At 42.5% G+C, this 27783-nt stretch overlaps 2 protein-coding genes across 6 annotated transcripts in view; one reads left to right on the plus strand and one right to left on the minus strand.

Annotated features, from left to right (window-relative positions):
- Nucleotides 1-27783, plus strand: part of MTHFD1 (methylenetetrahydrofolate dehydrogenase, cyclohydrolase and formyltetrahydrofolate synthetase 1) — a 60975-nt gene that overhangs the window by 18849 nt on the left and 14343 nt on the right. For 4 of the 5 annotated variants that reach the window (XM_007184280.3, XM_007184279.3, XM_007184281.2 and 1 more), the window contains 16 exons: nt 2296-2355; nt 2797-2850; nt 3719-3855; nt 3978-4078; nt 5849-5985; nt 6865-6976; nt 15348-15475; nt 15969-16066; nt 16243-16416; nt 17731-17867; nt 19429-19475; nt 20431-20538; nt 20681-20755; nt 23091-23193; nt 25088-25164; nt 25790-25930. In XM_007184280.3, coding sequence (XP_007184342.2) covers nt 2296-2355; nt 2797-2850; nt 3719-3855; nt 3978-4078; nt 5849-5985; nt 6865-6976; nt 15348-15475; nt 15969-16066; nt 16243-16416; nt 17731-17867; nt 19429-19475; nt 20431-20538; nt 20681-20755; nt 23091-23193; nt 25088-25164; nt 25790-25930 — 1689 coding nt within the window. Of the gene's footprint in view, nt 1-2295; nt 2356-2796; nt 2851-3718; nt 3856-3977; nt 4079-5848; nt 5986-6864; nt 6977-15347; nt 15476-15968; nt 16067-16242; nt 16417-17730; nt 17868-19428; nt 19476-20430; nt 20539-20680; nt 20756-23090; nt 23194-25087; nt 25165-25789; nt 25931-27783 lie in introns of those variants that run through there. The other variant, XM_057542909.1, reaches the window with a different exon arrangement.
- The window catches only part of ZBTB25 (zinc finger and BTB domain containing 25), a 54974-nt gene continuing 54376 nt past the window's right edge, over nt 27186-27783 (minus strand). The window contains exon 5 of the mRNA XM_057542915.1: nt 27186-27667. Within this exon, the coding sequence (XP_057398898.1) occupies nt 27656-27667 (12 nt within the window). The 3' untranslated portion in view covers nt 27186-27655. The remainder of the gene's footprint in view (nt 27668-27783) is intronic.

Genomic DNA, 27783 nt, shown 5'->3' on the forward strand with positions numbered 1-27783 from the left:
GCCTGTCAGTCAAGAATCTACTGTTCTTCAACTAAACATTCTTTTTGCATCCAGTCTATCAATGATTATATAACCATTTTTCCCTATGAAATGCCTATATGAGAATATTTGAACTGGATCTTAAGAGGTCTTTTTCTTTGCATTAGGATTACAGTAAGATTTTGACGTATGCTCATAACTGTTAAGCTTTCTGTTAAAAAACTGGTGGTAGTTTTGGAGTTTCAGAAAAATTCCTTCAGAAACATTCGGACAGAAAAGTTACCTATAAAGGAACAACAACAAAAGACTTCTGTCACACTAGGTGCCAAAGACAACAACTCTGAAGGAAAATGTCATGACTCCAAACTCAGCCAAACGTGCCTTCAGGTGCAAAGACAGCAGAGAAATGTTTTCAGGTGCACACAGACTCAGGAAAATGCCCACACACCTTTCCTGGAAAAGTGACTTACAGTTGCATTTAGCTACATGAGAGGTGAAGATAAAGTATAGAACAGAGAAGTTGTAATTTATTAAAAAAAAAAAAACCCCGGCAGTGAGTGATAAAACCATTTAATCTCCGAGTTAAGTCGAAATAACTAATTGTAGTTATAAATATTGTCAACTTAAAAAACGTACAACGTGAGAGCTGTGAGTTGAGTTTATTCAATGTCTTACTGAGGGCTATAGCGTAGGAGACAGTGACAGTCTCTAATTGCTCAGAGAAACTGTTCCAAAGAGGTAGGGGAGGAGTCAGTATATGTATTATGTGTGTGTGTGTGAATTTGGGCTGGGGGATACAGGCAGTCAAGATCTCAGTGAAAGGCTACTGCTGGTCACAGGATCAGCTATCTCAGTTAATACCTTTTTTAAAAAAATAATTTTATTCATTTGTTTAATTTTTGGCTGCATCGGGTCTTCGCTGCTGCACGCGGGCTTTCCCTAGTTGTGGTGAGCAGGGGCTACTCTTTGTAGCGGTGCGTGGGCTTCTCATTGCGGTGGCTTCTCTTGTTGCGGAGCACGGGCTCTAGGTGCATGGGCTTCAGTAGTTGTGGCACGCAGGCTCAGTAGTTGTGGCTCACAGGCTTAGCTGCTCTGCCGCATGTGGGATCTTCCCAGACCAGAGCTCAAACCCATGTCCCCTGCATTGGCAGGTGGATTCTTAACCACTGCACCACCAGGGAAGCCCCCTCAGTTAATACTTTTAGGGCTTTTCTATGTGTGGGAAGATGCAAGAATCTGGGGTCATTGAAATTCTTCCTAAGACATGCATTTGAACTATCTAAGGGGCCCATATATTCCAAAACATGGAATGCTGCACCCTGAATTCCTTTCAGGGTGTACTTGCAGGTCAGCAACTGCAGGGGCTAATGACTTGATCCTTATAGAACTGAAATGGCAGGCAACATTCTTTGTTTACAATATTAATAAAAATGAAAAAAACAGTACTCTATTTCCTACTTTGATCTAAAAATCCCAGAGTGTATTAAATCTGGTAACTGAATCAATGAAGGTTGGATGATGGGGCAAAGATCATATATATAAAATGACGAAAACGAAACATGAGAGGCACTAAAATTCTAGGGAAGCCCCACAGGAAGCACCTAATGCACTTAGGTGCAAATAACCCGTAGAAAAATCAAATTCCCCTCACCGCATTCATCTGGCTCTTGAAATTCAAATTAGCACTGGCAAAACTGAGACTTCTCTATAAAGGACACCTGCAGCTAAGAGTAAGGCCGTGTTCTGTGAGCCTGAGGGGAGCTTCCAGTAACAGCATCAGCGTGACCAGACCTGGAGATACTCCGTCCCTAGGGCCAGCTTCTTTCTCCACGGTTGTCCTGTTTAAAGCAACCATGCATCAGTTACCTTTGGTGTCAAGGACGTACCGTTTTTCCCTCTGCAGTTTTGGGAGAAATCAAACTTATTGTGGCATATCACCCCTAGAGGACGTTTCAGCTTTGAAAAGGACAAATGTCAACCACTGAAACGTGGAAAAATATTTGTAAAGGAAAATTTTAGATAAATGATTACAGTGGAAAGCTAAATATGTCCGTGATTAAAGAAACAGGGAACATAGGGAGACCTAGCATGGTGGGGCAGGGGATTTGGCTTCTGCGTGCTTCTTCCTCTGTCTTGAGGGCAGCAGACTGCCCTTTGCCTGGCGTGGGCGTCTGTTGCGTGTGAGCTAGGATTAGGTCCACCCTAACAGGAGTCTTGTGATTAAATATTCCTTTTATCAAAACTAAAATTTTAGAAGCTTTTCCATACACTTTGCCTTTCCCTAATCGTCTGATTTGCATGTCTTTATTATTCTAGGTCGGCAACAGAGATGATTCTAATCTTTATATAAACGTGAAGCTGAAGGCTGCTGAAGAGGTAAAGCCCAGAACAGCGGCGCGGACGCCCCGCCTCTCCACTCTTACCCCTCCCCCTCCCCAGGTCCTGTCTGCCACCCCTTCCCCTTTGTGCTCCCCCCACAAAAACTTTTATCGCCCACAGCAGACTTCAGTTTATGTATTTCGCAAGTTAGAAATGGGTGACAGAGCTTCAGCCTCTGGTTTGCCCTGGAATGTTTTCTAATCAGTGATCCGCTTGCTTCTAAAGAGCAGGAATAGTGGACATAAAACTGCTTAAGTGCCGTGGTGACAGTTAACAAGGAAATGATGGATGGGTCAAAGTGAGAGACTCATTCTTCAGGGTATATGAGGGTGAAATGATGCCTGCCACCTGGTTTGTCTTAGTCACATCTATAGAAGAAATGGGCCCATGTCTCAAGTCCTTTTGCCATGTACCTGTTTTAAATGTTCATTCTTGCAGATCGGGATCAAAGCCACGCACATTAAGTTACCACGAACGGCCACAGAATCTGAGGTGAGCTGTTAAGAATCAACTGTTAAGAGGGCAGCCGAAGTGCTTTCCTCTCTGGTTTTAGTTTAGTGGAACTTTAGGGACTGATGCATTCAGCATACAAGAGACCTCCAGGTAATTCTTTCTTCACAGACTCAGCCTTCAGGAAATCTTTGAAAATACCCACAGAGTAAATGGGGCAGTGCTAGGTACGAATGTTTGGTACTCACAGTGTGATTGCTGCATCATTTGTTTGCAAATCACCTGCGATGTTCATTGAAAACTGATCACTGGCCTGTTGTTACCTGCACTTGAAAAACGAAATGTATATTTCATTTCTATGATGTTCAAGAATAGGCAGAACAGATCATGAGTGAGTAAAGTCAGAACTGTGGGGGATTAACCGGGAAGCGGCAGGAGGGAAAAGGGACTTCCTGAGGTCGTGGAAATGTTCTACATCTGCATTGTCCAGCAGGATAGCCACTAACCCCATGTGGTCATTTAATTAAAATGAAATAAAGTTTAAAATTCCGTTCCTCGTTGAACTAAGCCACATTTCAAGTATTTTAGTAACCACGATTGTAAGGTACAAATTACAGAACATTTCTGTCTTCACAGAAATCTTGATTTGGGTGATGGTACCATGGATTTTACTGTTGCAGTAATAGTTTATTAAAGTTCTTAGCTCTTTTGTTTGTTGGATTTCTTGCAAGACACCTGAAGGTTACATTCTGTGTTAAAGTAGAGTTGCTCTCAGGATCCAAGGCAAGGTACATTCTGAGAGGACTACAGTTAAACTCTCGGGGGGAGAATGGGACTTCTGACTTGGAAAGTGTTTCTCCACCCTGTTGATTTCTATGTGGTATGTAAGTTGTACGTGGTTTATTTTTAGGTGTTAAAGTGCATTACATCTTTGAATGAAGACTTCACTGTGCATGGTTTCATAGTGCAGCTACCTTTAGATTCAGAGAATCCCATTAACACTGAAGCATTGATCAACGCTATTGCACCCGAGAAGGATGTGGACGGGTGAGTGTGACTTGGCTTTCTGTACCACATTGCATGATTGCGACTATAATATATTTCTACTTCAGGAACACATCATTTTGGTTCTAAAGAGTAAAAGACACCTATCACTTTCCTTGTTTTAGATTGACTAGCATCAGTGCTGGAAAACTTGCTAGAGGTGACCTAAATGACTGTTTCATCCCTTGTACACCCAAAGGATGCTTGGAACTCATCAAGGAGACAGGTAAAAACAACCATACAAAAACAAAGCACCATTTCGTGGAGCCTGGTCTTGACCTTCAGAGGTCTAGGGGAGATACACTGTGAGCCCTAAATAAGTGGGCTTGATTGGCACAAGGACCTGTGTGCTAGGGGCTTCTTTACCTAAATTCTCAATTTTCTCAACAACCCTATGAAGTAGATAGGTATTCTTATTGTTTAATAGCTGAGAAGACATTCTCCGAGAGATTGAGTAATTTGTCCAAGAGGCAGCAGAGCCAAGATTCGAAGTCAGAGTTATTTGAGTTCAAAGCAATTTATTTTGTGTGAAAAAGTAACCTATATGGTAATAAAGATTCAGATAGTCTGTAGGGTGCGAAGTGAAAAGTCTGAATCCCAGAATGGGCCCCGAGTCACCGTTGTAGATCTAGGAAATGGATTCCTTGGATAATTGGCCGTATTACCCCGTTACCTAGTCAGCCTCTTGGTATTTTAATTTCATCATGAATACTTCTTAGCAGAGGTTATTTTTTACAAGGAAGTGTGCCCTGTTTAAAGGAAGTGGATCAGAAATTTCAAGTGGAAAGTATTAGCTAACGTAAGTGAAAATTTTCTGTGGCTGGCAAGGAAAGGTCAATCTGTAAGCCTTGGGACAGCTATTATTGTTCAGTCCTACAGCTAAATTTATACTCTATGGCATGTTTAGCACACAGTGTGTTCCAACTTGATAGAAAAAAATCCCATGAGCCGTGGCAGCTGTAGGCTCCCCACCTCCTCTTGTTGATATTGAAGCGACCATTTGCCCTAATGCAGCTTCAGGTCCTTTACTGTACCCTAAAAGGTATAGACAGTTACCTTCTAAACACTTCACACTTTGAAGGTTTTACTTCTAGATGTTCATGATGTTAGCATTATATAGAAACTCACCTTTTTTGAATAGAGTTAATGTTACACAAGAAGCACAGTTTAAACACAAACTGCCTTAAGGAAGAGTTCGCTTCAGTGGGGCTGGGTAGAAGGGCTCAGTAGAGTCCTCAGGACCTTATTTCTGCTCCCCTTTGCACGGTGGCTCGTTCTGAGCTCTGCTTGGTGGCCCCGAGCAGCTCCAGCCTGTTGCATCCTTGTGCCTAAGAGTCATGGGATGGATCCCACTGGCCACAGGATGAAATATGGTCACTTGTTCACTCTTGGGTGTTCACCCACACCATCTCTACTGAGGAGAGTATGTCAGTCCTGAAAAGGACATTGGGATAATGCCAGAAGAATGGGTGCTCAGTAAACAAAAAGAAAATTTTTTACTACAGTTAAGTTCCCCTTTATCACTTCCCTGCAAATAACCCTGTGGCTCAGTCCCTAAGCCAAAAGAGAAATTTGGATGAGGAACTAAAGAGTTACTGATACTAATCTAATTTCCCTCCACCCCATTACGTTCACCCTGTTTCTTATAACTTTTTCCCATGTAATGTAATATGTCCTCTTCTTCCATACGGCTGTTTAGCTGTAGGTCAGGGTTTCTTTCTGATTTGAGTGTAGGTTTTCTCCCCACTCTCCTGTGCCTCAGTGAATGGATCTTGGCTTAAGCTCCTCTCAAAAACCCACAGCAAGAAGGACACATGTACAAGTCCCAACTTGTAGCTGAAACCCTGAGTAGCCAAAGAAGGGATGGTTTTAGGAAGATTGCTTTTTGATGCTAGGAACCTGCTTTTGTGCACTTGTCCTGAGTTCTCCCATTTAGGTGGCATGCGAAGGAGGGCAGCTTCCCGAGTTCTCTGACGCACGCTGGCTTTTCTTTCAGGGGTGCAGCTCGCCGGCAGGCACGCTGTGGTGGTCGGGCGCAGTAAAATCGTTGGTGCCCCAATGCACGACCTGCTTCTGTGGAACCAGGCCACAGTGACCACCTGCCACTCCAAGACTGCCCACCTAGGCGAGGAGGTAAGGGGTCACGCGCGCGCGTTTGCCCGCCCGTTCCTGCGTGTGGCAGGGGTTCTGGCCTAATGGGGATGGTTCATATTTAAGTGCCAGAAACTGCCATGTACTCTATTACCTCATTACCGCCTTTAACCCCTCTAACAATTCTGTGATTCTTGTCTGTCTTACAAGATGAAGAAACAAATTCAAATTTAAAACTTGTCCAAGTCTATGCAGATTTTCGTTTGGACTGTATTCTTTCTGTGCCAGTCCATCTCGTGGTAGATAGGGGTTAGCAGTACAGGGACTGGGGTTGACCCATGGCAGCCAGATCCCACATATGCGACAGTGGGTGGTCTGAGAGGTGGAGGTGTCCAGAGCGGGTTATGGACAGTGGTCCTGTGACCTCAGTCACAGCTTGTTCTTGACCCCTGCATCAGATTCCTGAGCCCAGGAATTCTCACATGGACACATCCCGTTGACAGTGCAGTCTCTTAAATGTGGGGAGAGACCAGGAGAGAGGCCCAGCACCTCTTTAATCCTCCCCAAGCAATGCTCTGCTGAAGGTGGTAGTCCCCACGTTCCGGGGAAGAGGGGGCAGTCTCCAGGTGTCATGTAATTCAGGGACGTTGTCCCAGGCCTGTGGCTCTAAGCCTGTACTCCTCCCGATCTCACAGGTTCTCATCAGGTTCCCCATTCAGTAAAATATCTAGTGAAAGGGGAGGTTTTGACGTGTGTAGGAATGAGCACAGTATATGAAGAGCTGTCAGAGACAGTGTGTGGCCTGCATAAAATAGCTGATGACAATGAATTTCATACAAAGCTTACGGATGTCCTTTCCACTTCTAGATTTTTTTTATGTTTCACTGTTTAGTTTCTGAAGTCAGAACTGTCTTTCCCTAGGTAAGTAAAGGTGACATCCTGGTAGTTGCAATTGGTCAGCCTGAAATGGTGAAAGGGGAATGGATCAAACCTGGGGCAATAGTCATCGACTGTGGAATCAATTATGTCCCAGGTGAGTGTTGCTGGGGGAAGAAGGTGGTTTCTGGAGGCGGGCTGGGCAGAGGAGGATGAAGCCCAAGCGAGAACCCCTTGTCCCATTTTAGACTTGAAGTGCTAAGGTTTAGAGTGATCAGCCTACCCATGGGGGCATGAAGTTAGCAGACGGCATAGTTGCGCCTTGCAGGAAGAGCCTGTGATTTTAGCCACTGTGCCATGCAGTCCAAGATGACCTTGTCCAGGGAGAGGGTGGGAGAGGAGGCAAGATGATTTCTCGCTTTATCATCACGTAGAGATGGACTTTAACAAAGGATGGTTAAAATATAGTGTGATCTTTGCAAAGTGCTGTGAGACTCCAGGAGAGGGACATGTTGTGTCAAGAGTCCTCTAGTTAGGGCTTTGCAAAGATGTTTGGCCTGGGCTGTTTCTAGGCCAAGGATAAAGCCAACATTATAGTCATGTCCAAAACTGTCCTTGCATCCTTGTCCCTAAGTTACTCCTCACTGCCCTGTTTTGGTTAGTGATATCATCACCATTCTTCCTTCCCACAGGTCTGAAACCTTTTAGTTTCCCTCCCAATCGTTCCATGTATGGATCCGTTTTTAAATCTTATGAGTTTTTTCCCTTTCTTCTCTGTTCTCAGTGTCACCACTGAGAGTCACCCTCTCTGCTGGATGCACTGCTATAAATTTCTCCTTGGTCTCCCTACCGCCAGCTGACTCCCACTCAGATCCATCTGTGCGCTCTTGCCATGTTTATGGGTCTTGATGTGGACCTGTGAGCCTCTTTCTTCCATGTTACCTGCCAGACTCCTTAGCCCCATACTAGTTTCAGCCACCTCTGTGGCCTTCTTTCTCACACACACTTTGTGAATACCTGTCTTAAACTGTTGTGAAATGGACCACGTGCTCTCCTGCACATGCCTGTTTGTACTTTGCTGCTCTTCTGCCTGCATCTTTAGTGGGGCAGGCAGTTCTTTCCTCATGAAGTTTTCAAACGTAAAATCTGAAAGGACAATTCAGTGAATACTTGCATACATACCTCGTGGGGTCAAAAAAGGAACAATTTTTAATCAAGCGACTGTTTCTGTGCATCAGGCACCACTCCAGGCCTTGGGCTACACAACCGTGATCTTCACTTTCAATGACTTCCTCCCCACCTCCTCTCTGTCCAGAATGTCCATTCTTCCTTCCAAACCTTGTCTGATTTTCCTTCAGCAAGAGATGATCTCTCCTTCTTTGAAAATCCTCTCTCCCTCCCTCCCCTCCCACAGAACTTGGTGTTTCTCTCATTGTATGTCTCTCATGCTTGGTGTCCTGTGCCCTTTCTCCACTAGTCTGCCTGTAGGTGCCGTGTCCAGCTTGTGCCTTCTGACTGCTGGCACCCATATCTGTTGGAATGTTAAAAAGAGTTACAGCAAGAATATTTTTCCTCCCCTCCCATCTCAAGTTTGAAATATAGACACTAAGCTGCCAGGAACATGAGTCACTGTCAAGCCTTCACCGTTTTTAACCTCCCTCCCACTCTCCGTACCATGTTTTTAAGACAGTAGCTCATAATTGATCACTCATTTTCTTGTAGTGTAATTATCTGATGGGTGATAAATTGCTCTCCTACAACTCCTCACTTTCAGTACTTGCAATGTGACATTCAAGCTCATTCTGTTTAAAACCTTGCATCTTCTGTATCATATTTCTGCTTTTGACCTTTTTTGTTTTAGACTGGATTTGAGAGAGGGAAGAAGAAAAACCTGGGTAGGGCTCTTGAGTCTCGTATGAAATGAAATGTTGACTTACACGTGAAACTTAACCTCCTATTCACATTTATTCCTCATGCAGAAGGTAAAATATGAATAAGGTCAGAGCAGTATCTTTCCTCCTGGTCAGCTGTACTTTTTCTGATCCTGGGGATATAGGTGAATAAGTATCATTACTGTTCCCCAAGGAAGGCAGGATCACTGCTACAGACCCGAGGGTGAGCAGGAGGACCTGAAGACTGCTCTTTGCAAGTGTTCATTCCTTTTTTTTTTTTTTTTTTTTAATTGTTATTGATGTATAGTTGATTTACAATGTTATGTTAGGTTCAGGTGCACAGCAAAGTGAATCAGGTATACATATATATATATCCACTCTTTTTTAGATTCTTTTCCCAAATAGGCCATTACAGAGTATTGAGTAGATTTCCCTGTGCTATACAGTAGGTCCTTATTAGTTATCTATTTTATATATAATAGTGTGAATGTGTCAATCCCAGTCTCCCAATTTATCACTTCCCCCTTTACCCCCTGGTAACCCAAAGTCTGTTTTCTACGTCTGTAACTCTATTTCTGTTTTGTAGGTAAGTTCATTTGTACCCCTTTTTTTAGATTCCACATATAAGTGATATCATGATATTTGTCTTTCTCTGACTTACTTCACTCAGTATGACAATCTCTGGGTCCATCCATGTTGCTGCAAATGGCATTATTTCGTTCTTTTTTATGGCTGAGTAGTATTTCATTGTATATATGTACCGCATCTTCTTTATCCATTCCTCTGTTGATGGGCATTTAAGTTGCTTCCATGTCCTGGCTATCGTAAACAGGGCTGCAGTGAACACTGGAGTGCATGTATCTTTTTGAATTATGGTTTTCTCTGGATATATGCGCAGGAGTGGGATTGCTGGATCATATGGTAGCTCTATTTTTAGTTTTTTAAGGAGCCTCCGTACTGTTCTCTATAGTGACTGTACCAATTTACATTCCCACCAACAGTGTAGGAGGGTTCAAATGTTCACTCTTGAAACACCACTTTCCACAACTGGGCCACTTCTTGGTTCATATTTTGATTATTTAAATCATTTGCATGGTCCTTTCAGGGATAACATCTTAAGTTATTTTCCAAATTAAGGATGAATTAAGGTATGTAGTTTTTTGTAGTTGTTTTGTTATGGGTTTTTGTTTCGTTTTTTTTTTTTTAGGAATTTGTTTTAAAATTATTTATTTATTTATTTATTTATTTATGGCTGTGCTGGGTCTTCGTTTCTGTGTGAGGGCTTTCTCCAGTTGCGGCAAGCGGGGGCCACTCTTCATCGCGGTGCGCGGGCCTCTCATTATCGCGGCCTCTCTTGTTGCGGAGCACAGGCTCCAGATGCGCAGGCTCAGTAATTGTGGCTCACGGGCCTAGTTGCTCCGCGGCATGTGGGATCTTCCCAGACCAGGGCTTGAACCCGTGTCCCCTGCATTGGCAGGCAGATTCTCAACCACTGCGCCACCAGGGAAGCCCGAGGAATATTTTTTTAAGATTCAAGTACAGAGCAGAAAGTTTTGGCCAGAGAAACATGTAAAAGTGTTCTTCCTGGTGGTTTACTAAAGATAATTTGAAAAAGGCTGGATTAATAGTGTTTTATTTGGAAGGGTTATAAAAGGGGGGAACAGATTCCTAACCCCCCTCAATCCAGTCTCAACCTATCCAGCGTAGTGGCTTCTATACTGGACCCTGTTATTGGGGCCCCCAAATTACATGTGAAGGACTCAAGGCTCAGCTGGATTGGGTTTTTTTTTTTTCCTCTACCGCGCGGCTTGCGGGATCTTAGTTCCCCGACCAGGGATTATAAACCCATGCCCCCTGGAGTGGAAGCGCAGAGTCCTAACGTTGGACCGCCAGGGAAGTCCCTCATCTGGATCTTAAGTAGTTTTGCACTAATAGTTCCAGATGAAAGAGAAATTCTAGGGCTGGGATAGATAAGCAAAATGTTTGTTGGTTACTGAAGCCATGTGCTTAGAGACGGGGTCACTTTTCCACTGACCACATCACACCTTCCATGAAACCCTGTACGTACATCAGAGGGCACTGAAGCCAGCCCTGATAGCGTTTGATTAAGGAGCAGAGCTGAGCCCACCCAGTGCAGCGTTAGGTTGTGCAGTAATTGACGTATCTCCTGTATATGCAGAAACACACGGAGAAAGTGACTAACATTCATAAATAGAAGGAGGTACAGGGGTATTTTTAGCTAACTTCGGTGTTAGACAATTGAAACCCATACAAGGGCAACCCTCAACCGTTATTTCCCTGGCATTTTGAAACGACCTTAGTGATTATGAGAGGAAATGTTCTGCCATTGCCGTAGCTTGCTGCCTTAAAATCTAGAAGCCTGAAACCATCACAAGGGGTTGTGTTCACCAGCTCCTTAGAGTACATATAGAAAATATCTAATGTATCTAGGGTAGGAAGAGAAACCCTTATGTTTGGAGAGTGTTTTTTCTTTTTTTTTTTTAATTAATTAATTTATTTTTGGCTGCGTTGGGTCTTTGTTGCTGAACGCGGGCTTTCTCTAGTTGCGGCAAGCGGGGGCTACTCTTCATTGCGGTGCGCAGGCTTCTCCTTGCAGTGGCTTCTCTTGTTGCGGAGCACGGGCTCTAGGTGTGTGGGCTTCAGTAGCTGTGGCTCGCGGGCTCTAGAGCGCAGGCTCAGTAGTTGTGGCGCACGGGCTTAGTTGCTCCGCGGCATGTGGGATCTTCCCAGACCAGGGCTCGAACCCGTGTCCCCTGCATTGGCAGGCGGATTCTTAACAACTGCGCCACCAGGGAAGCCCAGAGAGTGCTTTTTCAATCTCAAGAAACACGCACAATTTCTTACTTGATTCTCCTCAAGCTTGTGAAATAGGTAGTGTTCATCCTTCTTTGCCTCTTTGGACTTCTGATCAGTAAGGAGCCCACAGGGGCTGCAGACTCGAGGCTAGTGAAAGAGCTGATCCTAGAGCCAAAGTCGCTTAATTCTGGCTTTTTGGCTGAATCCTGAGGCTTCCTTTCTTAGTTGTGGCAATCTAATCAAAGAGGTGAAATGGCTAAGATCTTACCAGGTCCTGCCTTAGAACCAACCACAAGGTCTAGCCCTGTCCCCAGCCCCTCTTGGAAGTGCACGGAAGCCAAGTGTAGGAGTGAGTGAGCAGTGATGCATCATGGGGTTTTGTTCTCTTGAATAGCTATTCTTTGCTGCTAAGATTTGTAGTTGTTCTTGTATCCTTTTAACGGGAGTGTAATTATATTCTTTGCCTTTTTGCATACATTTAAGTAGCTGCTCGTCTTTGGAGCTGGATGTTGAATTGTTCCTCCAGCTCATGCCTGGAGCTTACAAAATGCTGACAGTTGCTGTAGAAACCATATCTGGCAGCTGCGATAAAGCTGGAGCTTTGTGCACCCAAAAAATTCCTTTGAAGGCCTTGGCAAATTAACATTTTAAAAGGTGCTCATTGTATACTTGGTGGTTGGCTTTAAGAATAAAAAACAGTTGGTATTTTATTTGCCACCTGACAGAAGACAAAAGGATTCTCCTGGTTATGAAAAACCACTTAAGCATCTTGTGGAATTTTGCAGGTAAAGTAAGTTTCTCCCTAAGAGATAGCAAACACCTGTCATCCCACAGCTTTTTTTTTTTAAAACATCTTTATTGGAGTATAATTGCTTTGCATTGTTGTGTTAGTTTCTGCTGTATAACAAAGTGAATCAGCTATATGTATACATATATCCCCATATCCCGTCCCTCTTGCGTCTCCCTCCCACCCCTCTAGGTGGTCACAAAGCACCGAGCTGATCTCCCTGTGTTATGTGGCTCCTTTCCACTAGCTATTTTACATTTGGTAGTGTATACATGTCAATGCCACTCTCTCACTTCGTCCCAGCTTACCTTCCCCCTTCCCCGTGTCCTCAAGTCCATTCTCTCTGTCTGCGTCTTTATTCCTGTCCTGCCCCTAGGTTCATCAGAACCATTTTTTTTTTTTTTTTAGATTCCATATATATGTGTTAGTGTACAGTATTTGTTTTTCTCTTTCTGACTTACTTCACTCTGTGACAGACTCTAGGTCCATCCACCTCACTACAAATAACTCAATTTTGTTTCTTTTAATGGCTGAGTAGTATTCACTGTATATATGTGCCACGTCTTCTTTATCCATTCATCTATCGATGGACCCTTAGGTTGCTTCCATGTCCTGGCTATTGTAAATAGTGCAGCAGTGAACATTGTGGTACATGACTCTTTTTGAATTATGGTTTTCTCAGGGTATATGCCCAGTAGTGGGATTGCTGGGTCGTATGGTAGTTCTATTTTTAGTTTTTTAAAGAACCTCCATACTGTTCTCCATAGTGGCTGTATCAATTTACATTCCCACCAACAGTGCAAGAGGGTTCCCTTTTCTCCACACCCTCTCCAGCATTCATTGTTTGTAGATTTTTTGATGATGGCCATTCTGACTGGTGTGAGGTGACACCTCATTATAGTTTTGATTTGCATTTCTCTAATGATTAATGATGTTGAGCATTCTTTCATGTGTTTGTTGGCAATCTGTACATCTTCTTTGGAGAAATGTCTATTTAGGTCTTCTGCCCATTTTTGGATTGGGTTGTTTGTTTTTTTGATATTGAGCTGCATGAGCTGCTTGTAAATTTTGGAGATTAATCCTTTGTCAGTTGCTTCATTTGCAAATACTTTCTCCCATTCCGAGGGTTTTCTTTTCGTCTCGTTGATGGTTTCCTTTGCTGTGCGAAAGCTTTTAGGTTTCATTAGGTCCCATTTGTTTATTTTTGTTTTTATTTCCATTTCTCTAGGAGGTGGGTCAGAAAGGATCTTGCTGTGATTTATGTCATAGAGTGTTCTGCCTGTGTTTTCCTCTAAGAGTTTTATAGTGTCTGGCCTTACATTTAGGTCTTTAATCCATTTTGAGTTTATTTTTGTGTATGGTGTTAGGGAGTGTTCTAATTTCATTTTTCATTAGGGAGTGTTTCAATTTCATTTTTTTACATTTATTTATTTATTTTTACATTTATTACATTTCATTTTTTTACATGTAGCTGTCCAGTGTTCCCAGCACCACTTATTGAAGAGGCTGTCTTTTCTCCATTGTATATTTTTGCCTCCTTTATCAAAAATAAGGTGACCATATGTGTGTGGGTTTATCTCTGGGCTTTCTATCCTGTTCCATTAATCTGTATTTCTGTTTTTGTGCCAGTACCATACTGTCTTGATTACTGTAGCTTTGTAGTATAGTCTGAAGTCAGGGAAACTGATTCCTCCAGCTCCATTTTTCTTTCTCAAGATTGCTTTGGCTATTCGGGGTCTTTTGTGTTTCCATACAAATTGTGCAATTGTTTGTTCTAGTTCTGTGAAAAATGCCATTGGTAGTTTGATAGGGATTGCATTGAATCTGTAGATTGCTTTGGGTAGTATAGTCATTTTCACAGTGTTGATTCTTCTAATCCAAGGACGTGGTATATCTCTCCATCTGTTTGTATCATCTTTAATTTCTTTCATCAGTGTCTTATAGTTTTCTGCATACAGGTCTTTTGTCTCCTTAGGTAGGTTTATTCCTAGGTATGTTATTCTTTTTGTTTCAATGGTAAATGGGAGTGTTTCCTTAGTTTCTCTTTCAGATTTTTCATCATTAGTGTATAGGAATGCAACAGGTTTCTGTGCATTAATTTTGTATCCTGCTACTTTACCAAATTCATTGATTAGCTCTAGTAGTTTTCTGGTAGCATCTTTAGGATTCTCTGTGTATAATATCATGTCATCTGCAAACAGTGACAGTTTTACTTCTTCTTTTCCAATTTGTATTCCTTTTATTTCTTTTTCTTCTCTGATTACTGTGGCTAAAACTTCCAAAACTATGTTGAATAATAGTGGTGAGAGTGGGCAACCTTGTCTGGTTCCTGATCTTAGTGGAAATGGCTTCAGTTTTTCACCATTGAGAACAATGTTGGTTGTGGGTTTGTCACATTTGGCCCTTATTATGTTGAGGTAAGTTCCCTCTATGCCTACTTTCTGGAGAGTTTTTATCATAAATGGGGAGCTTTTATCACATCCCACAGCTTTTTTTTTTTTTTTTTTTTACTGTTACTACTTTTTTTTTTTTTTTTTTTTTAATTTTATAGCTACTTTATTTCTTTCTTTCTTTATTTTTGGCTGTGTTGGGTCTTCGGTTCGTGCGAGGGCTTTCTCTAGTTACGGCAAGTGGGGGCCACTCTTCATCGCGGTGCAGGGACTGCTCTTCATCGCGGTGCGCGGGCCTTTCACTATCGCGGCCCCTCCCGTTGCGGGGCACAGGCTCCAGACGCGCAGGCTCAGTAGTTGTGGCTCACGGGCCCAGCTGCTCCGTGGCATGTGGGATCTTCCCAGACCAGGGGTCGAACCCGTGTCCCCTGCATTGGCAGGCAGATTCTCAACCACTGCGCCACCAGGGAAGCCCCCCCACAGCTTTTAAGTAAAGTAGGCACTTGAACCAGATGGGACTACACACCCTAAACTCGACTTAGTTTTTGGAACAAGCTGTTGTAATTGATCACATAACTTAGAAATAAACACCAGCATTGTTATTCTGAGACTGTGCTTTGATTATTTTACCTCTTTGACCAGATGATACAAAACCAAGTGGGAGGAAAATTGTGGGTGATGTGGCATACAAGGAGGCCAAGGAGAGGGCAAGCTTCATTACTCCTGTTCCTGGTGGTGTCGGGCCAATGACGGTGGCGATGCTAATGCAGGTAAGTGTGAATGGACGTTTCTGTAATAGTTCTACGAAACTGATAGAATTCCAGGTACTGCATTTCTCCCCAAGTAGAAATGTCATAGAACCCACTCAGAATCTAAGTAAGGATGTGAATCTTTTGAAGAAATAAAGGAAATGAAAGTAGAGAGAAGTAGAATCAGTCGTATTAATAGAGGGAAGTAGGGGTAGCACGATTCTGATTTACTCTGGAATGTGATAACTTAAGGGGAAAAAAGTGCGAGCAGCCTGGCTTCACTCAGTATGTTTTGGTTTCTTGCCCTTTGTAACACACACCAGCTGGTGCAGGCGAGGCACGCAGCCCAGGGCATCCTGCTGCCTGTAGACTCCAGCCTCGAATTGAAGCATGTTAACAGGCGGATCCTGAAGCTGTTCATTTTGTGATTGAACTTGAGTGACCAGGACTAGGAACTGAGGTGGAGGTTAAAATCATCACGTCTTCTCAGTCCCATTTGTGTCATTTTGTTTAGAGCACGGTAGACAGTGCAAAGCGTTTCCTGGAGAAATTTAAGCCAGGGAAGTGGATCATTCAGTATAACAAACTTAACCTGAAGACACCCGTGCCAAGGTAAAAAGAAGCTTTTGCTGTTTTTCACACTCTGTGGATGGTGGGGTTTTAGCTGATGGATACCATGGTTATGTGTATGCCCCCTCCGAACGTGGTTGAGGTGGGTCATTACTAGGACGGCATTGACTGAGTCCCGTGAATAAAGGTTGATACATATTTTCTATATTTCTCCTAAGTGACATTGATATATCACGGTCTTGCAAGCCAAAGCCCATTGGTAACCTGGCTCGAGAAATTGGTCTGAGCTCTGAAGAGGTAGAATTGTATGGTGAAACCAAGGCCAAAGTCCTGCTGTCAGTACTGGAACGCCTGAAGCACCAGCCCGACGGGAAATACGTGGTGGTGACCGGGTATGTTTTTTGTCCATTTGCCAATTGAATCTTTTTTTTTATAGTTTTTTTTTTTTTTTAATACTTTATTTATTTTATTTATTTATTTATTTATGACTGTGTTGGGTCTCTTAGTTTTCGTGTGAGGGCTTTCTCTAGTTGCGGCAAGTGGGGGCCACTCTTCATCGCGGTGCGGGGGCCGCTCTTCATCGCGGTGCACGGGCCTTTCACTATCGCGGCCCCTCCCGTTGCGGGGCACAGGCTCCAGCCGCGCAGGCTCAGTAGTTGTGGCTCACGGGCCCAGTTGCTCCGTGGCATGTGGGATCTTCCCAGACCAGGGCTCGAACCCGTGTCCCCTGCATTGGCAGGCAGATTCTCAGCCACTGCGCCACCAGGGAAGCCCCTTGCCAATTGAATCTTAATATTAATCCTGATTATTATTACCAGGGGTTGCAGTTGCACTTAGCCATGTATATGTGGAGGTTCCTTTAATTTGGTTTTAGCATTTTCATATGTATTTTATCTAATTTGATCCTTACAGCGAACCTGTGAGGAAGAGTAGATAACTCTGTAGAGGTGAGAAAATTTGTCAACATTATTCATCTAGTAGGTGGAAGAGTTTGACTCTTAAAACCTGATCTTCAGATGGAATTGCCTTTTTTTAACCCCAGATCATTAATTCTGTAGATCTGTTGAGCATTCATCTATTTTTTTGTTTGGCTGAGTTAAAAGCTAGTTTTTGAGACTAAATTGAGAAATTAAAAGTATAGCAGTGTCTCTTACAAGGTAGAGTATATTTGCCCCTAACTGTCAGAAGAGCTAAAATGCAGAAGTCTTTTTTTTTTTTTTAGAAATTCACGTTCTTTTATTTATTTATTTATGACTGTGTTGAGTCTTCGTTTCTGTGCGAGGGCTTTCTCTAGTTGCGGCAAGTGGGGACCACTCTTCATCGCGGTGCGCGGGCCTCTCACTATCGCGGCCTCTCTTGTTGCGGAGCACAGGCTCCAGACGCGCAGGCTCAGTAATTGTGGCTCACGGGCCTAGTTGCTCCGCGGCACGTGGGATCTTCCCAGACCAGGGCTCGAACCCGTGTCCCCTGTACTAGCAGGCAGATTCTCAACCACTGCGCCACCAGGGAAGCCCCAGAAGTCTTTTTTAATTTAAAACTGGGGGGAAGTTACAACTAAGACCCTTGGAAAAGATCCCTTTCATGTCTTTCATCTTTCTGGTTATTCAGATTAAGAGTCACTCTCTAAGATCAGAGCTGACTTAGTGATACACATGAATTTAATTTACATAAACGTAATTTTCCTATTTTCATCTTTCATCTTGAAGAATAACTCCAACACCCCTGGGAGAGGGGAAAAGCACAACCACGATTGGGCTGGTGCAGGGCCTCAGCGCCCACCTCCATCAGAACGTCTTCGCGTGTGTGCGACAGCCTTCTCAGGGCCCCACCTTCGGAATAAAAGGTATTAGTGAGACCAGACCTGGGTGGCCAGAGGGCGCCTGCACCTCTTTCAGTCCTCCTGGCCCACTTGGCCCATGAATGTGTGCGGGGTCTTCAGCTCATTTAGACACTAGGAACAGCTTCATCACATCCCGGAAAAGCATCATGGTGCTTCTGGTGAAGGCTTTCATTGGATCACCCCAACTCCTGCTGTCACTGTCTGACACTGCACAGGGGTTCCCTGGGAGGGGTAATGTGTAGCCAGGGGTGCTTTTATATGACCGATAGTCGACTGTCATAGTAGCAATAAAGGTAATCACAGCTGCTGATCACCATGCTGACTTTCTAGAGACAAAGACAAACCCTACAGATGTTTCACACTGAGGGAATAAGAAGGGCATATGCTTATTGAGTATAGGCTTTGTGCCAGGTTTTGTGCTAAGCAGTTTATGCCTATTACTTTATCTTCTAAGATGGTTAGTATTATCACCACTTACGATAGCAGCAACTGGGATTCAGAGGTAGCTTGAATTCAAGGCAGTATCATCAAGTACCAGGGTGAGTCCCCATGTCTACTTCAAGCTCTAAGATAGTACCATCAACCCAGTGTTTCTTCTGATTAGATGAAAACACAACATCAGTAACTGTACTTCACCTTCAGTTTTTGATAGCTGCAGTACTGCAAACATGTTCATTTAATTAAAATTATTTTTATTAATTAAAGTAGGTTCTCAGAGTTAGCTTCATCATTTGCTTGGCGATAGGGTATCACATATCCTGCTTGTTCTAACAATTACTACAAATGTTGACACGGGGTACGCCTTTGCCCTTCTTCAGCCTATTGTTTTGATATAAGTGCGTTAACTTAGCTCTGCTTTTGAGCTTAATAACCCCCTTTTATTTCAGAATGCGCCTTTTCCCCCTTATTGAACCCAATATGCTCCTTTTCCTCTTATCACAAATTGCCCCATTTTCATTGCGTGATCTCTGCCCCACAAAAAAACCCCACACAAAACCTCTACCTCAGATTGACATTTATCTCACTGTTAACCTGATATCCTGGACATTTTTAACTGGATTTTGGTTAGTAATCCAAATGGGCCAGCAAAAATCTAGCAGTTAAGCTGTTTTCTACCATATGTGTCCTATTTAGGAAGAATTGCAGTCTCTGTGTTTGTGTTGCTGTGTTTATTTTAAATATTCCTTTTTTAAAATGCCAGAATAGCATTTATGAGGGTAGGAAATTGAACAGGTTTGCCTTTATGTAACTGTAGGCTGGGTTTTTTTTAACAAATGTTAGGAATCAAGGGGAACCTGTTTCTAAAGATAATGAGTAGGTATGTTATGTGTTTATGGTTTTGTCAGTTAGATTCAGATTTCAGTTGAGAGACTTCAGAGTGAACAAGATCAAGCAGTTTAGTTTGGTCAAGGAAATTAGAAAGCACTTGATCAAATCTGTCCAAATGGTTGTAAAAAGCAAATAATATACGGAGCAGTTACAAAACCCGATTTGCTTTCATTTGATTTGCAAGTTGTGGTGAAACATGCTTAACGTGAGTCTTCAACCTTGACCTGTCCTCCAGGTGGTGCTGCAGGCGGCGGCTACTCACAGGTCATTCCTATGGAAGAGGTAATGTGGTCTGGGATTTGGTTGAATCAGACCTTTTATTATAGTTTTTCCTTCCTGGGATTAAAGTTTATTGTAGAGATCTTAGTAGGCAAATGACCTGTTTGCTCAACAGAAGCAGTGCTTCAGAGAAAAACATCTTAATTTGCCAACTTTTAAACAGCTTCCTTTTTTTTTTTTTTAAATAATCACTTTTTTTTTTTTTTTCAATTTTTATTTATTTATTTATGGCTGTGTTGGGTCTTCATTTCTGTGCGAGGGCTTTCTCTAGTTGTGGCAAGCAGGGGCCACTCTTCATCGCGGTGCACGGGCCTCTCACTATCGCAGCCTCTCTTGTTGCAGAGCACCGGCTCCAGACGCACAGGCTCAGTAGTTGTGGCTCACGGGCCTAGCTGCTCTGCGGCATGTGGGATCTTCCCAGACCAGGACTCGAACCTGTGTCCCCTGCATTGGCAGGCAGATTCTCAACCACTGCGCCACCAGGGAAGCCCCAGCTTACTTTTTTGACGTGACAAAGACTTCAAAGCCTGGCTTGCAGTGAAAATAATAAGCAAGTGATTAAATGAAGCATGAGATAGGGAAGAACAAACATGAAGTGAATTCAAAGTAATACCACAGAAGTGGGAGCAGCGTATAGGCATGGAGTTGGGTCGCTCCAGTGTACTTCTTGCTCACTGTTCAAAGGACGTGAGTATGTTCTTACTAATCCAGTGTTGCTGTTGCTCCCAGGGGTGCGGCGTTTATGGTTATTGGCCATGTCTCTTAGGGAGAATCAGTGTTTCTTCCGAGGACAGATAGTAATTTGTTTTCAAGAGATAGCTGTGTTGGTGTTTGTCCACTAGCTGTGCTGCCATCACATTCCATTGGCTTTAACATAGGGATTGGTTTGGTTGCAATAGAAGGAATGTGAAAAGGTGCAGAGAAGTTGGGAGACTGATGTGGCTTCTACCTTTTGTAGTTTAACCTCCACCTCACTGGTGACATCCATGCCATCACTGCGGCTAATAACCTTGTGGCTGCAGCCATCGATGCCCGGATGTTCCACGAACAGACCCAGACAGACAAGGTGGGCTGCTGAGACCCCCACGGGCACTTTCGAAAGGTTTGAAGCACTCGAATTAATGTTGGACCCCTGGGTACCAATAATGCAGGTAGCAAGGCAGTGGCGTTCCTCTCTGTTAAAAGCCCTCTTCCTCCTTTTCTCTAAGGCCCTCTTTAATCGTTTGGTACCATCAGTAAATGGAGTGAGAAAGTTCTCTGATATCCAGATCCGGAGGTTACGGGTAAGCTTTTTCCCTTGTTCATTTTTGATATTGTGTGAAATTAGGTGATTGATAAGGAGGTTATAATCTCCTTAGAGTAGCCTATTTTGGACAAGTTCATCCATAACCATAGTCATAAGGTTATGATATACATAAAGATGGGTGGCAGAGGTTGTTTCTCACTTATCTTTGAATTTTTAGTGGTTAGTCCCAGAATCAATAGAGCACTGATGACGTGCTCTCAGCTAAGAATGACACTTCTTTATAGCATGGATATAGGAGTCAGGATGCCAGCATGGCAGCATAGCAGCTTCTGGAGTTTGAATACCTGCTCTTTGCAGCATCAGGGCCTTAAGCAAGAGTGGTTACTTCTGTGTTTTATTTGAACTTCTATTACAAATATGTAGTTATTAAACATACACTGTACCATATGACCCAGAAATTCTACTCCTAGGTATTTACTCAAAAGAAATGCAAACTTGTATTCATATAGAAACAAAATCTACAAACAACCCAAATATCCTTCAGTAATAAATGGATAAACTGGTACATCCATACAGTAAAAAGGAATGAACTGTTGATACACACAACAACTTGAATGAATCTCAAAGGCATTATGTTGCTTGAAAGAAGCTAGCCGCAAATGGTTGCATACTGTATGCTTCCATTTATATGACATTCTCAAAAGACAAAGCTATAGTGATGGAAAATAGATCAGTGGGTGCCAAGAGTTATGGGTCGGGGAAGGGTGTGGCTATAAAGGGGTAGCACAAGGGAATTTTCAAAATAAAATTCAAAATATATTCTTGTGTTACTTTTACATATGAAAGAAAGGTCATATATCTGTAAATATTCTTTACACTGCCTGACACATATAAGCATTCAGTAAATGGTATGTGCTACCTTGTTATCAATAGTAGTTACACTCACCTTATTTTTAAGTTTTTGAAACTTTATTTTAATGCTGTAAGAATAGTACACAAGCTCCAGATGCAGTAATGATTTACATCTTGCCCTACTTGCTTTACAGTTCTGTCACTATTTATATATATGCATTTTTCTCTGGACTTGAGAAAAAGTGACTTTTACACAGTTTGATATTTTTTAGCTTCTCTTTTTCTCACACCCCACAAAAAATCCTTGCATAAGGTAAGTCAGCTATTACCTTGTTATGTAAAAGAATTGTGTTCTGCAAGGTAGCAAGTACTGTAGAAGAGCAGGCAACTTCTAATCTTACCTTTGCTGATGGAACTTTATGTCACGTGTGGGGAGGGGCTGGACTCAACGTTTAAATGATCCTTTAAAGAGCTCTAGGATTTGAGATCAAGGGACTTGTCCATGGCCACAGCACCCTTCACCAGGTGGGAACTAGAACGTCAGTCTTCTGTTTCCTGGTCCCCAGGCATCCTCTCTTGTGCTGTGTTATCACAGTCTACCCACCAGGTACTCAGCCAAGAAGGGTTGTCAACAGCAAATTCTCAGCTTAGTGACTGAGGGTTTTGCTGACTTCTGTAAACAATGTCATGTTCCAGGCTTGTGACGCTATTTGACAAGCCAGTGAGCACCAGCTCTGAAAACACACCTGAGGTTTTAAAACAAAGTCCTCATAGCACAGGAAGGGAACTATGGGAAGAGTAGGGTTTGCTGGGGCCACTCGGAGCTACCATGAGTTAAGAGAAAAAGAGAGTACATTTTAAAGGCATTTTCCATTTCAGTATTTGACCATGGTACACATTGTAAATAAACAAATTTCCAAGTTCTGTGAGGAGGAAGAGACAAACCCTTCTTGTGCCTTTTGGAATAGTTAAGAAGGCAGTGAAAGGATAGTACTACTTAAAAAGCATGTACTGTGCTAGAGCAATGTCTGTTCTTTTCTTCTGCATTGAAAGGACTATTTATCCCTTTAAATATATTCAAAAGGTCAGCATATTAGTTTTTAAAAAAGCATTAAAAGTGATTTACATTGATTTTTATTGATCGATATTTGTTTTTGCCCTTCTAATTTTGCATTTGACTTGGGCTTCTCAACTGTTTGATTGAAAAAGCTTTTCCTTTCAATATGTTTGCATATGGTGAGTTAGGTACAACACTTTTTGGTCACTATGTTTACATAGGGCTTCAGTTTAGGGAAATGCCTCTGGTGCTCAGTGATAGGGACAAACATGTTAATAATACCTTTGTACATGTGTGAATGGGAAATAAAGATTTAGCCAAAGGGATCATAGTTTTCCCTTCTGAATTTAACATGGTTTATATTTCCCCTATCTGGAGATAGGGATAAAAAAATTTTTTTTAAAATCTTATCTGCTTTTGTTTGGTTTGTCTTATTTTTGTTTTAATTTTCCTACCTCTTCAGAGACTAGGCATTGAAAAGACTGACCCTACCACACTGACAGATGACGAGATAAACAGATTTGCAAGATTGGACATTGATCCAGAAACTATAACTTGGCAAAGAGGTACCAGAGCAGGGTGTACACCCCATTGGTTTGGTTATACTGCACGCCCCGTGCCCTCCCTTAGAGTTGGTAAAATGGGAGGTCCATAGCTTGTGTGTTGGTATTTTCATGGTTAAGGCCTGACTAGGATGGCGACTCACTCGTTCTCCTGGCCACCTCCATCAATCTCTCCTTATTAGCTGTAATCAAACCTCCTTTTGTTCGGTTAGTTGGACATTTTGCTGGCTCTTCAGCGTTCATTGGCGTGAGGAGGGTTTTAAGGAAGTTCATACATAAACCAAAAATAACATTTTGCAACTTTCATTTTATGCAGAAAATTTTGGTGTCATTAAGTAGAGAAGTGATGTTTAATCACTTCTTAAATCTTGTTGCCCTTTATTCTTTGAATTCTTGTCTGGCATAAGTGACTTGATTTTTCTTGTAGGTCTGGAGCTTGCCTACTCACTTTTACGTCATTTTCTTAAACTCTCTTGTAACAAAGTAGGTAGCCTTCCTTCAGGGTTTAAACATTCAGCAAATTGGTGAGTGAGTTGCCTGGTTTCACTGCCAGATGTTACTTTTCTCTATGTCAACCAGCATGGCTTAGAGTTTTATTTTGTACCAACAGTGTATGCATCTAAACTCTGTCACTGCTGAGAAGAAATTTTCATCTAGATGCACAGAATGCAGCTAACAAGCAATTTATTGACTGTATTTGTGACTGTCATTGGCTCAGTAACTGTGCTAGCTAATGGCATTTTTAAGGCAACTCTCCTAATATCTAAAACCACCCTGATATTTCTCTTCCTTTGCTTCAATAGCTTTAGACATATGGTATAATATTTTATGAGGAATAAGCTAAAGATCCATTTTGAAAATTTATTATCTCAATCATTTTTCCTTTGCTTTATATGTAATTCATGCTTTGTAAGAAAGTAGAAGCAGACAAGGGAAAAGATGGATCATACCCATTGACTGGCTGTTTTATACACAGAAATTAGATGCAAGGAACTAGACACTATTTTTTTTAGAAAAATAAGGACAAACTCCAACAACGCATTACATCCTTCACTTACCAAATGGGGTGGTGTGTGTGTTTCTCCAAGTGCTGCACAAGACACTGCTTTTAGTGTTTAAATTATTACAGTCTTTAAGGAAAATAACTTGGCATGTTATCAAGTACCTTGAAAGTGCCTCTCCTCTTTGACCCACCCTAAAAGAGTGTGAACTGGTTTGCTGCTGTTGTTCATTTTGTGTTTTGTTGTTATTTTTGGTATGTCATACAAAAAACAAAATTGGGAATACACTAAAGTGTTCACCGTAGTTAGACCTAGGAGGTGGGATTAAGATTAGTTAGTAGGTTGATCTTTGCCATGTTTTCCAAGGGTATGCAGTTGGAAAGATGTATTGTCATCAGAATGGAAATTACTTCTTCTAAGTGTGCTAAAGGAAAGAGCAGGTCTGTTACCCAGCCTGCTTCAAAAGGCATTGCCTTTGCCCTGTGTTTATGGACCTTGTGTGTCTCAGGGTTATGTAAGATCAGTGAGTCATCCCACAGAACAACATAAACTTCGGCCTTTTGAAAAACTGGCCTGCTCTGTTTTTTGTGGAGTGTGGAATATGCTTTGAAACAGATTCCAGATTTCTAGTTAATTATTTGAATTCTCTAGGAAGAATAAACCAAGCCACTCTACAGTCCTGTCTTTAATTCCTGCACATTAATGGTATGCAAACATCATTTCTAAACTTGGACCCATATTCTAGCTTTACCATAAATTTTGAAATCAAATATTATAGTCATTAAGTTAGATTTGTTGCTTAAAATTCTGCTGGTTCCTTTGACTTTATGGTCCTTTTCCCTCTCTACTGTATCTGCTGTATTTTCCCTCTACTGTATCTTCCTTTTCTACCCTAGTGCTGGATACCAATGACAGATTCCTGAGGAAGATCACAATTGGACAGGCTCCGACGGAGAAGGGGTACACACGGACGGTAACTGCCTGTTCCTTTCTAAGTAAATTAGTTCATGGGCACTAGATCCTTGCTGCTTTTATCCTCCTCCATCCCCTCCTGATCAACTGATACTGCCAGGTGTTGTTCTGCCTTCTCCCTTGTAAAATGGGAGCGAGTAGGTGTGTGGTATTGAGCACTCCTGACAGCTTTTGCAGTAAATCCCATGTGTCACCTGTGTATTTTTCCCCCAGTATTTTTTCCTGGAGGTGGAGTGCCCCAAGTGAATATCCTTGTACATGAATCGATTAAAATTGCTTCTTTTTTGTGGCCATTTTGCAGTATGTCTCTTCGGTGTAAGAGCTTCTGAGTTAGTCCCTTGTATGTTAGGGAAACCATAATCACATGATTACAAGCTGCCTTCACAGGGATTGTTGGTCCTACTAGAACATTTATGTGTAAAAATCGACTACTCAAGGTCTTAGAATAATTAATTACAAATTTTTGCTGTTGGAAGGTTATTTTCATTACGTTCTTTGTGTACTGTTCTTTTATTCTGTCCTTTTAAGCTATTTGTTTAAGCCTGGGATGCAAACAAGGATTACTTTTGCAATCCACGCTTCTGTTTAACACAGTTTTCCCTGATGCGTCTTTTGCCTGCCAACAGGCCCAGTTTGATCTCTCCGTGGCCAGTGAAATCATGGCTGTCCTGGCTCTCACCAGTTCTCTAAAAGACATGAGAGAGAGACTGAGCAAAATGGTGGTGGCATCCAGCAAGAAAGGGGAGCCCATTAGTGCCGAAGATCTGGTGGGTACCCGGGCACTGCAGACTTGACAATCCATCTGTGTCTGTTGTCCCCGCGTGTCTCAGCAGTTACCACTAACAGAAACGGTGGCGTACTTAAGATGCTGCAGTTAACTAATAAATTCATATGATCTTGCTACTTACTAGATAATTATGAAGTTTATAAAAAGTACTTCATAGTGAGTGATAGACGGTATGCTCCGATAATAGACCACAGGTGGTTTGAGCAATATCTTCAGCCTGTGAGTATTTCCAAGAGAGGGTGTCTGACTTCGGTTTCAGAGAGCATCAGGAGTCCAAGCGAGGCCCTGAGAGCTGAGCTTCGAGTCACCCCCGGCCCCTCCCTGCGACAGGCCTCCCTGCACAGAGGCCTCTCATCGTGAGGCTCGGCACCATATCCACGCTGGTGACCACACTGGGGACAGCTCGGCCAGTTCTTCTGATGGTCCTGCTATATTCATTGTCCACATCAGGGTTATTTCTGAACTATCTACATGGTATTGTGGAGTTTGAAATGAGATAATCTTATAGATTACGTTTTTGTTTTTTTTTTTTTTTTTTTGGCTGCGTTGGGTCTTCGTAGCTGTGCGCGGGCTTTCTCTAGTTGTGGCGCGCGGGGGCTACTCTTCATTGCAGTGCGCGGGCTTCTCATTGCGGTGGCTGCTCTTGTTGCGGAGCACGGGCTCTAGAGCGCAGGCTTCAGTAGTTGTGGCTCACGGGCTTAGTTGCTCTGCGACATGTAGGATCTTCCCGGACCAGGGATCGAACCCTTGTCCCCTGCATTGGCAGGCAGATTCCTAACCACTGCGCCACCAGGGAAGTCCCCTAGATTACTTTTTTTTTTTTTTTTTTTTTTAAGAAATTCACGTTCTTTTATTTATTTATTTATTTATTTATGACTGTGTTGAGTCTTCATTTCTGTGCAAGGGCTTTCTCTAGTTGCGGCAAGTGGGGACCACTCTTCATCGCGGTGCGCGGGCCTCTCACCATCGCGGCCTCTCTTGTTGTGGAGCACAGGCTCCAGACGCGCAGGCTCAGTAATTGTGGCTCACGGGCCCAGTTGCTCCGTGGCATGTGGGATCTTCCCAGACCAGGGCTCGAACCTGTGTCCCCTGCATTGGCAGGCAGATTCTCAACCACTGCGCCACCAGGGAAGCCCTAGATTACTTTTTTAAAAGCCTGTTTGTGTTGACATACACACCAAAATGGTTGGCCTATGATTAGCGGTCTGTCAGATGAATCCGGAAAAGGGGGGAAATATTAATTTCCTGTTTTCACAGTTAATGTGTATAAGAACAGAAATTGTTTTAAATTTTTACACCAAGGAACTTAGAAACTCATTAAAACTGAATATAAGTGGGATTCATAGCTTTATCTTACAGTGATACCAGTTTGTTCATCTGTGGTTGGATGGCTTAAAAAGAGGGACCTGATATATAAGAGTTGGTGTTGAACTCCTGGGTAAATTTTCAGTTTAAGGTACAGGAGACACATATTAAATCAGGTTTACAGCCATTTCTGCCCAGAGACCAAAGTTACCTATAATTCAGTACTCTTAGGAACTAGCATTTCCATACCGTAAATGCGTTTAAAATGGATTCTCCACATCGATCAGCAACAGAGCTTCAGCTTCACTGAGATGCTTGTTTCCAGGGTTATGTATTTTTCCAGAATTTACATATGGATGTCATTTTCATTCTCTCTTCTCCCTTTAGATAATTGGCAACTTTATTGTATATCCTGAAAAATAAATAAACAAATAAATGGGTGGTCTAGTTTAGGTAAAAGTACTCGTTGGTCCAAGATGGCTAAAAAAGGAAGACCTAAGAATGTTGAATTTTGGCTTCAAAAGGTAG

The sequence above is a fragment of the Balaenoptera acutorostrata genome, chromosome 3, assembly GCF_949987535.1.
Source record: "Balaenoptera acutorostrata chromosome 3, mBalAcu1.1, whole genome shotgun sequence".
Classification (NCBI taxonomy): domain Eukaryota; kingdom Metazoa; phylum Chordata; class Mammalia; order Artiodactyla; family Balaenopteridae; genus Balaenoptera; species Balaenoptera acutorostrata.